Source organism: Hippoglossus hippoglossus, chromosome 4, assembly GCF_009819705.1.
Source record: "Hippoglossus hippoglossus isolate fHipHip1 chromosome 4, fHipHip1.pri, whole genome shotgun sequence".
Lineage (NCBI taxonomy): Eukaryota > Metazoa > Chordata > Actinopteri > Pleuronectiformes > Pleuronectidae > Hippoglossus > Hippoglossus hippoglossus.
The window spans coordinates 3,030,421-3,043,384 of NC_047154.1; the positions used below are offsets into that span (position 1 = coordinate 3,030,421).

Here is a 12,964-nt window from a genome sequence, read left to right on the forward strand (position 1 = left end):
CAAAGCATTTTAAGAAATTTATTTGATTTTATGTATCTGTTAATTAATTCCTACAATTTAATTTTTAATTTGATATGCTTCTTGGTATATCTATTCGTATTTTCCAGAGTGTTTTCCTTTCAGTGCACTTTTATTTCTTGTTTTACTCACTTCACTCTTTATTTGTCATAATAACTTTTGTTCCTCCCCCACATCATTATTCTACTAATGTCTTATTTTATTCATATTTTTTATCTTACCCCATTGAATTGTTATTGCGATGTGATTCACATCCCTCAGATCAAGAGGTTTAGGGCTTTGGATGGTGTGGAGGCGTTATTATGTAAAGCACTTTGTGTTACATTGTGTTTGTATGAAAGGTGTTCTACAAATAAAGTGTGATTGACTGATTGATTTGATTTCCTGAAGTCACTGCAGCACATCAGCTGTGACAGTAAAGCGGGTGATCGCCTCGTTTCATTAGCATTTCAGTGACACCTCTGGCTGTGCCTCCTTGAGCTTTCATTACTTCTGTGAGCCATTCGAACATGCAAACTGCCAACGATGACAGCCGCTTTGCACTTTGTCATCGCTAGTTGTGTGGAACATTATATAGAACAACATTAAATCATTTTCTTAAGATTGAAAAACGGGATTATGTTTACGTCTGCATTGTGCTCTGGTCAGGATTTAAAAGTTTCTCAAACAACATCCTGGTTATGAAGGGACTCTGAAGAAAAACCACTGAGACAGAGAATAAAATGATGACTTTTGTTTGCTGTGTAGTTTCTAAACGCAGGTGAGACAGATTTCAATGCAGTTTATACAGACTGACATCTTAAATGCACCAAAATCTCAGAAATGTTAAGTTCCAAACAAGGGAGAAAAGTAACTATTAATTTATTATAATTTAATTCAAATTTCAAAACTTCATTTAGACTGTGGATCTGATGTCTTAGATTCTCACTTTGATATGTTAGGGTTGGACTTTGAAGAAAGAGAAAAAGGTTGCTGCACCAGATGTGTGGTTCAAAAGTTGTGCATAGTCACTTCATCGATCTTTAGTGTGTTTTAGTTGTCAAAGGCAGTAAATCACCTGAATGTCATTTCCCGTTCACTCTGAAATCCTGAAGTATTTCCTATTTTCTCTGCAGAGGAAACAGGTTTGTGATTGAACGTTTGTTGTGCAGACACCTATGTAGACGCATGTTATCATCTTGATAAAATAACAGCTGAATACTGCAACATTGACTTCAGACCGGGTTTCTGTCGGTGAAAAGCACAACAGCTTTCCTTTGCCTCTAGATGGCAGTGCACAACAGTTTGCCTGAATACACCTATTTTTAAGACCATAGGTGCACGTACATTTTTACTTAGTAGAATGGCAGACAGCAGAGCAAATACCTGAAGGACCGGAAGGATCTCTGCATTATTTCTTGCGAAGTTCACAAAAATGTTAACGCACTGTAAACAAAAGAGGAAACAAAATCCTGGATCATCTCCTTAATCGAATCCACTTCAAAATGGTAAAGGGTTCTTTCTTGGCCCGTATCCAACGCTTCCACCAAGTTTCAATAAAACTGGTTCAGTAGATTTTGTGTAATCTTGCTAACAGACTGACAAACAGCAATGAAAATGTTACAACATGGACACTGGACAGGAAAATGACAACTGTGTCAGTCTCAAGACAATTGTTGTTCATTGCATGTTATTTTCCAATATAAACCAATAATTAATTAAAGGTTCCATGTGTAGGATTCAGTGGCATCTAGATGTGAAGTTGTATATTGCAACCAACTGACCACCCACCTCACCCTCATGCAAAACTCACCCCCCTGAGCCATGCACTCGGTGCAGCAATTTTGTTCCCCACTGTTAAACTCTCAGCAGTGGATATGGAGACGCCCTGACTGCACACACACCATGTACATCAGTCCAAGCACTTGGATCGTTAAAGTAGAGCACACAGGTTTAGCACTTGATGCTGACGTCAAGGTCTCCTGCTGTACTGAAGCTTTAGTGTTGTCCCTCAGTAGTAAGTCGCTTTGGGTAAATCAGCAAATGTAAAATGATGACGGGATTCAGACAACTGAGATATTTGAAACTGTAGTTTACATAAATTTGGGTCCGTGGATTTGATTTATTTTTCAGCTGTACTAGGATGCCTCGAAAAGGGTGTTTGTCTTCAAGTAGTGCAGATGGAGCAGATGAGTGAACATTGCAAAAACACAATTTTCATAAAGTTTTGTCTCTGTGCAGTAGAGAGGAAATAACAAATATTACACAGCCTACTGAGATTTACCTGCTGTTCCGTTTTTTTGTCTCAACAGGGGGGATTGTAAACGTGATGCCTTTGCTTTTCTCACAGATCTCGCACAACAAAACACAGGTAAGTTTGTGTTCCTCTACATTCTGTACTGAATTCAGCAGCATTCATTCAGTTATGACAAAGATTGTAACAAGTGGGGAGCAGCACCTCCTGAGCCAGGCTGGTCACCATGGACGGGGGGGATATCTGGTCCAGTCGAGCAGCTTACAGACCAGCAGCACTGACCGCACACTACTTATTTTACACTTGGTCTGCACTGGTTTCCATTGGCTGTTGGTTGGGTTGGATGTAATCATTCAGGTCAGAAGTGCTGCTGGTTAAGACCCTCACTTTCCTAGCTGACTAGTTAGTATAGTTTTAGTTGGACATGCTCATGTGCCGAAAAAAATCCTGTATCTCTGCTTTCATTTTCAATCTGACACACTTGATAGTTTTAACCAATTCCTAGTTATTTGCTCTAGGACTGAGATTCTACGTATTTTACATAGACTGATGCTTTTCTGCTTTATCTCTGGGGATATTTTATCCAAGAATGATTTTTTTTTTTTTTAAATACCTGCTATGATTGAATACCAAAACGTTTAATCAGCAATCTGGTTCCACAAATTTTTTCATTTTTGAATTCATATTTTCAGTAATAAAGAACCCTGTATATAATCTCCATGCTCTCCAGTATTCAGAGTTTTTTGTTTCATGAAAACTCTATTTTTCTCAATGTCATTGTCAGAACAACACTTTGCTTCAAAGAAATAACCACTTACATGTGACTGGGATACAGATATGCAACAAAACCAAAAAGTGTATCATCATCCCTGACGGAGCATTGTCTCTGAAGTACCTTTGAAGAGCAGTATTTTGCATAGTACACAGATATGTTTGCATAAATGATACTGAGACAGTCAGGTGCACCAGGGGGGTGTGGATCAAAACACAGAAACCGTCTTTCTGTGTGAAAGAGTTTTCCTCAACATTGTTCATTTGCACACAATATAACTGGGTGTAAAACTGAAGCTTGCAGTTAATGGCAGATCATTTATCACTTCTAAATTGTCACTAGTTTTGTATTGGCATGCTATGATCACATTTATGTTTATGTACTAATGTTGATGCACAGTCTGCTGTAACTGCTCCTGAGTAATGATGCTCACCATGCTCTCTGTCCAGATCCTGTGGTTTCGACGAGCAGTTCTTGGCGGCCTGACAACCTGCACTGTACTCAACATCCTCTGGTGAGCACATTATTCTCTCTCTCCTGCTCTTTAACATCTTTATTAATAAACAGCCAAAAGGCAATAAATATTTATAACCTTAAACACCTTTTCAGGTTTCATTATCCTTTAATGACATAAGAAAAACCTAGGCTGTACTGCCGATGTGCAAACACAGAGAAAACTGTATTTTATACAAAATACCATTTGCCAGCTTCTCTGAATCATCTCTTTTACCGTGGCAGAGAGCGTTTTTGCCCCCGAGAGCATCTGGTGTACTGTCTCCCTGGGGAGAGCAGTACAGGACACTTTGTTATTTCTGTGAATGACTCTTATAACCTCTCTACAGGCTGAGGGTCAGGGATTATGGAAACAGAAAAAGCATGTTTTCCCAGGCTGTTTTTCTGGAGAACTGATTTGGAAACGCATGGCCGGGAAGAGGGCTGGAGCGTCGTCGTGCCAAGAAAGCAGAACTGGGCTTTACAAAGTGCCATTTGATCCAGATGTGGAAGGTTTTGTTAAGTCAGCCTTTATAAAGTCATGTGGTCTGGTGATCACTCGTATCCACACTGCTGGGACATGATCATCGTCTGGCTGAAGAGGCAGGACCCTCTGAGACTGGGCAGTCCCCCCAGCAGCCTGTACAGTGTAGAAAATCCGGTCCACAGTGAAAGGAGGCATAACAACCCTCCACAGAGGAGTCCAGAGAACACGCACCGTCTCATGAAAGCCAAATTTCAGCTGAACCGTATCAGACAGGTGCATGCAGAGGGAACATGTAATGTGCCTTTTCCTGCTCTCAAGATAGAAACAGGCCTGGAATCAGACTGCAGTATTTAAACCTTAGTTACTTCAACATGCAATCTGAACAGGGATGAAGGCTGCCACAGTGAGGCTGACTCACAACCTAGGCTGTTGTTGTGTCTGTACTTCACCTGTGTTTGTGCGTGTTCTTTAGTTACCTCATTTACTTCAGGTAAACTGTCCACATCTAGTGTTTAAGAACAAAAGACAAAATAATCACACATACCGCTCCACACACCCACTTTGAGTCATATTGCTGGATGTCTAGATGAGTGTGTGTTTGTGTGACTGTGTTCTTGTGTGAACTTGTGAGAAAGAGTGAGAGAAGAAGAAACCAGGGAAGCATTTTACATGTCTGAGTCAAATTACTAATCATGAAGTTCTCCTCAGCCATGAAAGCAGTTCTATATTGTTCTGTATGGCTCTGGAGAAGCGTTGTCAAGTCTGAGAGAATTACTCAAGTGTCATCAGCCGTGCTTCTCAGCTCGGGCTTGGAGAAAATTCTGTTTTAATTGAGGGCCCGCATCACATAAAACGTACCACCATTTACTAAGCAGCTTATATGGCATCTCGTTACCTCCGCCAAGGAGATGATGTTTTCATCTGCGTTTTTATTTTTCTGTCTGTTTGTGAGCAGGATTATGCATAAACTACTGGACAGATAATCACAGCACTTGGTGGAAGGATGTTGTTTGTGTCAGGAAAGAACCCATTCGATTTTGGTGACTATCCAGATCAGGGGGCGGATCCAGCAACCTTTAATATCACTTTCCTAAACATTGCGAGATTGGGCGTTTTTTACATCTTCACTCATTCGCCAGGGAATCATTCATAATTCTATGAATGTGCGTTATCTGGTGCAGCGTAGTTGACAGATTGCTTGACAGGACTATTGGGTCTTGGGTATTTGCTAAATATTGTGTAAAACTGGGTAATGACACTGGGAAGAAAATATTAAAGTTCTAACATTGTGAGATGTTTTTTTATTTTTACGTCTTCCTCATTCGCTGTAACAGATCATCAGAGATGGAGAAGTTGCAACATCTTCACCTGTATCTGACTCGTGAAGATCATGTTCCCTGTCCTGAGGGTCAGTTCTGTCATTTCTTTTTGGCAATATAGGGCGTTGGCCTTGACAGAGGTTTGCACTTTCTGAGCACCCCTCTAGTTTAATTAACATGTCTACTTATTTTAGTATGTCAACTTGGTATGTCCTTTATTCTATTTTTTATTTCTGAATTGTTTTCAATTTAATACCCTACTTTTGATTTAAGAATTTACTCCAATATCTCAAATCTCTCTTAATATTGTGAGTATTATTATTACGTCAAGTACCTTCTTATTAATACTTAGTAACGGGGCGTAATTATTGCACCTACATTTAGACTGACCTATGTTCAAGGTGGAGCTTTTATAATTCTTTAATATGCTGCCAGTTTAATCAATAACAATGCATCATATGCTATTTTAGTCAAATTTGTGGTCTATAGTCTGTTAACTTGTGTTTAATCAGGAGGACTTGGATGTCTCATTCATTCACAATTCTTTCACTATCCCTGCCTCTTATAATCAGCTAACTGTTGGATGATTACACTAATCCAAACAGATTTTGACATTATCTCAATTAGCCAATCATATAATTCCTCTCAAACTTTAAATATGTTCTCTCTCGGTCACTGTCAGCTGTCATTTCAGTGATTAGCTGTGATCCTCCTCTTTTCCAGTTTCCTCCTGTTTCCATATGCAATGCTTTTGTCAAGCCCAGCTGAGTCCACTCATCAGATCCTCCATTTTCTAGATTCTATCAACCACCACCAGTGTCTAGTCCCAGGGTTGAAGGGTTTTCTATACCATGAAGCCACACCCGTTTAAACCTTGATGACATCACAGGGGTTCCAATCGCCAAATAGACTCATTTTTATCACACCACCTTCAATTCTTAAAGTGCACGGCAATAATTGTTCTTGAAGTCTCTCCTGATAGAGGCATTATTAGAATCTTAACAATATCCATGCCTAAATTCTTCATTTAAAAAAACTACTTCATTTGTCCATTTATCCATCTTAATCATTATTATTTTGTTCTTTAGAATCTGCCTTGAGTGGGTTAGGGTTAGGGTTAGATCCATATTTTATATTTAAACTTGAGCGAGATTGTGTTTTCATGTTAAAATATTTCTTTTTTCTGTAATTACTCACTTATATTACATATATTATATCTAGTGAGTTTATCGAACTTCATTTTAGCTGCAAACGAAACTTGGTGAATGTCCTCACATTTGTAAAACTAGTGCAGTGTCCGTTCTAAACCTGCCTGTTAAAGCTCCTGAGCTACTTCAGAATTAGTTATTGTCATTAGTGAGTCCTCCTAAAACAGTTCTACAATATACTGTCACTTTCTATTGTTTGTGTGCTGGATGTTGTGTACAGAGCTTTTTATAAATAGTCTATGGTGCAGAGTGAAGTTAGAAAACTTTGTGTTTATCATACCTGGATTATCTGCAATTAAGATTTTATAGTCAATGTTTTTCATAAAATGTATAAGAATTTTCTTTCTTTCATGTGTGTGGTTATTATATATAAGTTTGAATGATTTATTGAACTGGTGCTATTTTTTCATACAAAACATCTAAGCTATTTCAGAGGTCTGTTAAGCAATCCACACAATATTCAGACCCAAGTTCACAACGTTTTAAAATCGAGCTTTGTAATTCAGCGACAAAACGAACATTGGTAGACTGTCCAAAAAATCCATAAAGTTTTGTCCAACTTTGCAGATATCAAGTTCACTGTTGGTATTCTGGTTAAAACTGAAATAATACCAAACAGATGCTTTTCCCTTTCGCTTTGACACAAAGTCCTCACAGTGACGGCCATCTCTCCTCACGCCGATGTCACGTGACCCTGATTGTCTTTGCTCTGGGATTGCTTTGGGATCACTGTAGTCTGTAGTGCTTTAGCACTTGGCATTTGAAGTGTTAGTTTGAAGATAACATTTCCAGTGGCTAACATTGCTACATTCTACAACAATAGTAGCGGTGTACTATCTGAGGACACCTTGGCTAAGAAATTATCACATTTTCTGGAAGAAAAGAGGATTAGCAAACAACTGGCATATACAGTTTATGACGGTTCAGAGACCTTAATCTCGCCCCCACATCCCACCTCCTGTTTTTTGACAAAAATGGTATTGCATTATTATAGCTTACTCTACCTTCAAGCTGTTTTCAGACATGAGCTCTGGAGAATGTCTGGACAATTGGGTCCAGACCAAATCCCAAATCTCTCAAATGTTGTTGTCTTTCAAAGTTGACGTTTTTGTTGGCATCCTCTACAGCTATGGCACCTCTGTTTCATTAATGGCTCATGCATACGGACATGCAAAACTTACTCACCATAATACAATTCAATAAAGAGTGTGCATGGAGGAACATTTTATTCCACTGTGTGGCAAAGGTTAATGTCTGCCTCGGTTCCTCTCCCACATTAATGTCCTCTACATGTATAATTCTCATCCAGTGCTCTAGGCTAGCAGCGTTCAGGAAGAGAAGAGCATCCACGTGGGCTGAGTGTAAGCTTGATCGCTGCTGGGTAATAGTGTTTCTGGCCAGGAAATAAAATCATCTCTTTCAGGGTATGGTGGCTGGGATAGCTAGGTTGCTTTTTGCCAGCTTCACCAAACAGGGGAACTGCTTCTTCTTGCGTACCCAAAGTCTACGCACCCCTGTTAAAATGCCGGGTTGTTCAAACCTCTTGATCCACAGAAAACACTGCCAACTTCACACTGTGCAACCCCTCACAATTGTTTTACTTGACTTACTGCCAAAATGTAGAAAGTATCAAATGAACAGACAATCACATTTTAAACTCAGGACAATGTTCTGTTCCACTGCTGCATGAGCTGTGCATCCATGACAAATTTCACTGAGCTATGCCCAATTAGTTCTATCTAACCTTTGGTGTACTTAACTGATCAGCTTCTGGCAAACCAACTTACAGCAGCTCCACACAATAAGTCTCTCTCCTCTGGGATACTTCTCTGAGATTTATGAGCTTCAGGCTGCATTACTTTGTTTTGTGTCCAAACACACCAGATTCTGAAAGCAGTGTTGGGTGGAAAAGCAATGCCCTATAATGGCAGGTTTTTTTGTCACTGGGGAGCTCCATTTATTGATTCATGATAACATTTCATTGCAGTGTAAATAGACTTCACTTGCTTGCAGAAAACAGAACCCTTCGCTCAACACATGGATTGCAAAAACCTTCAATAAGTTTTTTACTTTTAATTCATTAGGTGCTTTGGTTAGACTCTCTTTGTTTGACTTTTCTTGGCTTTGATTGAATCAGTCAGTAGAACAATGTTTTCAACACTTCTGTTCTTTAAAGAGATATACTGTGCGAATATGTGAGACCTGCTGTAGATACTTACAATGAAGGATTTAATGTTTGTCTGTTGACAAAAGTAATGCAGTGCTAGACAGGCATATCATACTCGATCAGGATATAATGAAAGTGTAGCCTGCTCTTGGTAGCTTTTTTCAAGATTACCAACCCTACCTTTAAAAACTACTTAGAAAATATGTATTTTATTGGTATATTTTTGCACAGCAACTTACGGTTCAGCAATAGATATCAGAAATGAGTAGGAAAATTCTCTGACTCTGGCGGCTGCTTCAGGTTCGTAATGCAGGTCATTGTCCAGCATTGTCTGACACTATCACCCACTCACTGTAGGTTGTAATGTTTTAGTCAACTACTCTGTGACCACTTTGCATATTAGTGATGGATCACCTCACTTTTATAAAGAGTTGGTGTAGCAGCTTTGATGACAGCTAAATTGTATGTATTTTTGGTTCCTAATTTCAGATAGTGAACTTTAAGCTTCGCACTGTGATATTCTACTTACTCTACGTTCTCCTCCTTTTCTCTCATCCTCCTTTTACTCACTCTTTCTTCTCTCTGTTGAGCGTGATGAGCATGATTAGGTGGAGGGTATTTGGGTGAAGCTGGAGAGGTGCTGTTGTTAGTATGTGCGGGTTTGGTGATCTTGTTGTGCACCTTGCCTTTTCGGGCTCTAATGGTTCGAGTTGTGGAAATGTTGCCTGTTGTGTGGAGGTGTCTCCTCTCAGGTTACTGTCTGGTTACTTTGTTCTCCCGCACCACCTGGTTCTCACTTTGTGATTTTTTTGGTCTTCTTGATGTCGCTTCGCGTGTTTCTTTGTCTTGTTGTAACACTTTGTTGAGCCAAACTTAATATATGAGGCTGTAGCTGTAACAATGGTTTGGTGAATATAACATTTCAACAAATGAAGTGAAACTGGCAGCCATACATGGCAATAACCAGTTTGGTGATAATGTTATTCATCAAATCTCTCTGGACACAGGCCTCATCATCAACAGGTGACATTTATCCTATATGAGCTATGTAGAGAGTTTGGTGAATGCAAACACTAAGAACTTTTCAGGACAAAAATAAAATGCTCTTTAATTAGCCCAATTGTGCTTCACGGAAAACCCCAACCTGCCAGGCTTCCTCAACTTTGGACTGGATCACATTTTCTCCAGTTTTGAGATTGTGCAACATAAATTCTGTCATGTCAAGTGGATTTGATAAATTTAGCACCAAACCAGTTAGAGGACAATTTTCATATAGAGTAGGTCTAGACCCTACTCTTTATATATTATTTCCAGAAACCCAACAGGTTTCCCGTGCACTCTAAGCCCAGATAAGTTGAATATACGGAAAAATATTTAGGAAATAGGTTGCGCATTGTAATCGCAAGTAATGTGCAACACAAAATTATTTGCAATATCAAATGTTCTGCCTTATTACTCTATGTAGTTTCTTAAGTTAAAGTTTTTTTAAATTTCAATTTTTATAATTTGTTAATGAAATAAAAAATTACTAAAATACATTGGTTTCTGTTTTATAGATTTGAACATACAACTTTAACATTAAGGCATATTATGCCAGTTTTCTTTAATTGAACAGGCAACCTAAGAGAAATGAACGAGTGACTCGTAAGCTACTAAAAACCAAACAAAGTTACTGCCAGCTCCCAAGTTACAGAGAGCCCCCTCTGTAGATCTAACGACCTCGAATAATAACAAATTATATAAAAACTACTATTACTGCCTTTTGGTAAATCAACATATGGGGACAGAAAATACATTGATTCGTTGTAAGGTTTTACAGTCCTTATGTGGCCCAGGATGCATTTGCATTCACACACTGAAAAGAATTAGGTGCCCATGCATCCTAAACCGCCTTTCAATGTAGTCTGAATGATTGGATCTCAGTGAACTTGGTTGAAAAAAAGTATGTATTTAATGATGGGAGCTCCCTGTTAACAAGCGTAAGGGGCAGATGTCTTGTTCCATTTTGGATATTCAGTTTGTTGAACTTCTGAAATCATTTCATATGGACTCTTACTATGATTTAGGTCCGTATCAAATGTGAAACTCTTAAATCCGTACCAATACCTTAAGACTGCCAACAGTGCAAATACCATAAAACATGCACTGCAAATGGTGCAAATACACTGCTCAAAGAATTTAAGGGAACAGGTAAATCACAAATGAGATCTTGATAACCGAATTATTCAAGTTGGAAATCTCTACTTATGTACACAATTTGTTGAGAACAAAATGACATAACAAAGGTCAATGGGAAAAAAAAATCATCAAACCATTGAAAGCTGGATTCAAAACCACACTGAAAGTAAAAAGTAAAGAATTTAAATCACAGACTGATCCAACATGTGTGAATTTCCTCACGACAACTCATAATGTGACTCAGTAGTGTGTATGGCCTCAACGTGCCTATATGCACTCCTGACAACGTCTGGGCATTCTCCTAAAGAGTCTGTAGGTGTCCTGAGGGATCTCCTCCAAGACCGGGATAATGGGATCAGTGAGCTCCTCCACAGTCTGTGGCGGTACTTGGCTTAATCAGATACACCGATACATGACATCCCATACAGTAGGTGCTCATTCGGATTTAGGTCAGGGGAACGTGAGGGCCAGTCAATGGCATCAATGCCTTCGTAATCTAGAACTGCCTACACACTCTGGCCACATGAGGCTGGGCATTGTCCTGCACTAGGAGGAACCCAGGGTAAGGTCTGGCACTCGCTCTGAGGATTTCATCCCAGAACATAACAGCAGTCAGGGTACCATTGGCTATGACATGAAGGTTTGTGCAACCCTCCAAGGATATGCCTCCCAAGACCATCAATGACCCACCGCCACACCATGCTGGTTGATGTTAAAGGCAGCATCACGTTTACCAAGGCATCTCCAGACTCTTTCACGCCCGTCACATGTGCTCAGTGTGAACCTGCTCTCATCTGTGAAGAGAACGGGGCGCCAGTGGCGGACCTGCCAATTCTGTTCTCTGGTGAATGCCAATCGAGCTGCATGGTTCTGGGCTGTGAGCACAGGTCCCACTAGAGGACGTCTGGCCTTCATGCCGTCCCCATGGAGTCTGTTTCTGACAGTTTGGTCAGGAACATGCACACCAGTAAACTGCTGGAGGTCATTTTGTAGGTTCAGGCAGTGCTCCTCCTGTTCCTCCTCACACAAAGGAGCAGATACCTGCTGCTGGGTTGATGCCCTTCTACGGCCCTGTCCAGCTCTCCTTGTGTAACGGCCGGTCTCCTGGTATCTCCTCCATGCTCGTGAGACTGTGCTGGGAGACACAGCAAACGTTCTTGTGACCACACGTATGGATGTGCCTTCCTGGAGGAGCTGGCAGGAAGGAGAGAGCAGCTGTCTGTGGCCACCACATGTAAAATCATTCCCTTTTTGGAGGTTGTCTTGCTTTTGCCTCCATTGCACCTGTTGTCACTTTCATTTGCACTAAAGCAGGTGAAACTGATTCACTTGTGCTTCCTAAATGGACAGAGTGATATCCCTGAAGTTTAACTGACTGTGTTATACTGTGACGATTAAGTGTTCCCTTAGTTTTTTCTTGCAGTTTTGCATAAAACAGTTCAAAACTGCAAACATGTATTCCTACAAGCACAACTTTTAAAACATAAAATAATCTGGTGGAGGAGGCAGAGGGATAATCTCTGAGACCTTTCCCCACCACTCTGTTGAACTCACAATAGGCCTGAAATGAAAATTGAATTCAACATTACATTCAGGACACAAAGGGCCATTCAATTTGTGATTACTCAACAGTCATACAAACCTGGCTTTCTGTGAAAAGAGCTGGCCATCATTCATCATCTGGCTGGAAGAAGGCTTGTATTTGAAAACTTCTTTCCCAAATTGCAAATGCATCTTTTGTGACAAGGGATCCATTTGACTTTGTCTTTATCGTTTCATTTACCAAAGCCTGACGAGCTCCTTCCAGGTTGTCATCCATCCCCTCTAAAAAATATTCAGGTACATTGTAAGCACGAATAGGTAAGCAGTAAACCCAGACATTAAAATTTGACTCGAAACAGTGTTATTTACACCATGTTTTTAGCCTAAATGTCCGCTGTTATCCTCGTAGACATTCGCACGCACTTTTTATCCATGCTCTGCCTATTTACTTTTGACTAAAACAAAAATATTTAAAAGACAAAAGAAATATTAACAATTAAACACAAATTGCATAGTCTGCATTGTCCGTGCCATCTGCTTGCAAACCC

General features: G+C 39.8%; 1 protein-coding gene across 1 annotated transcript in view; it reads left to right on the forward strand.

The window, feature by feature from the left end:
* The window catches only part of si:ch211-51h4.2, an 88,995-nt gene that overhangs the window by 49,284 nt on the left and 26,747 nt on the right, over positions 1-12,964 (forward strand). Inside the window, exons 10-11 of the mRNA XM_034582161.1 lie at positions 2,310-2,368; positions 3,473-3,537. Coding sequence (XP_034438052.1) covers positions 2,310-2,368; positions 3,473-3,537 — 124 coding nt within the window. The remainder of the gene's footprint in view (positions 1-2,309; positions 2,369-3,472; positions 3,538-12,964) is intronic.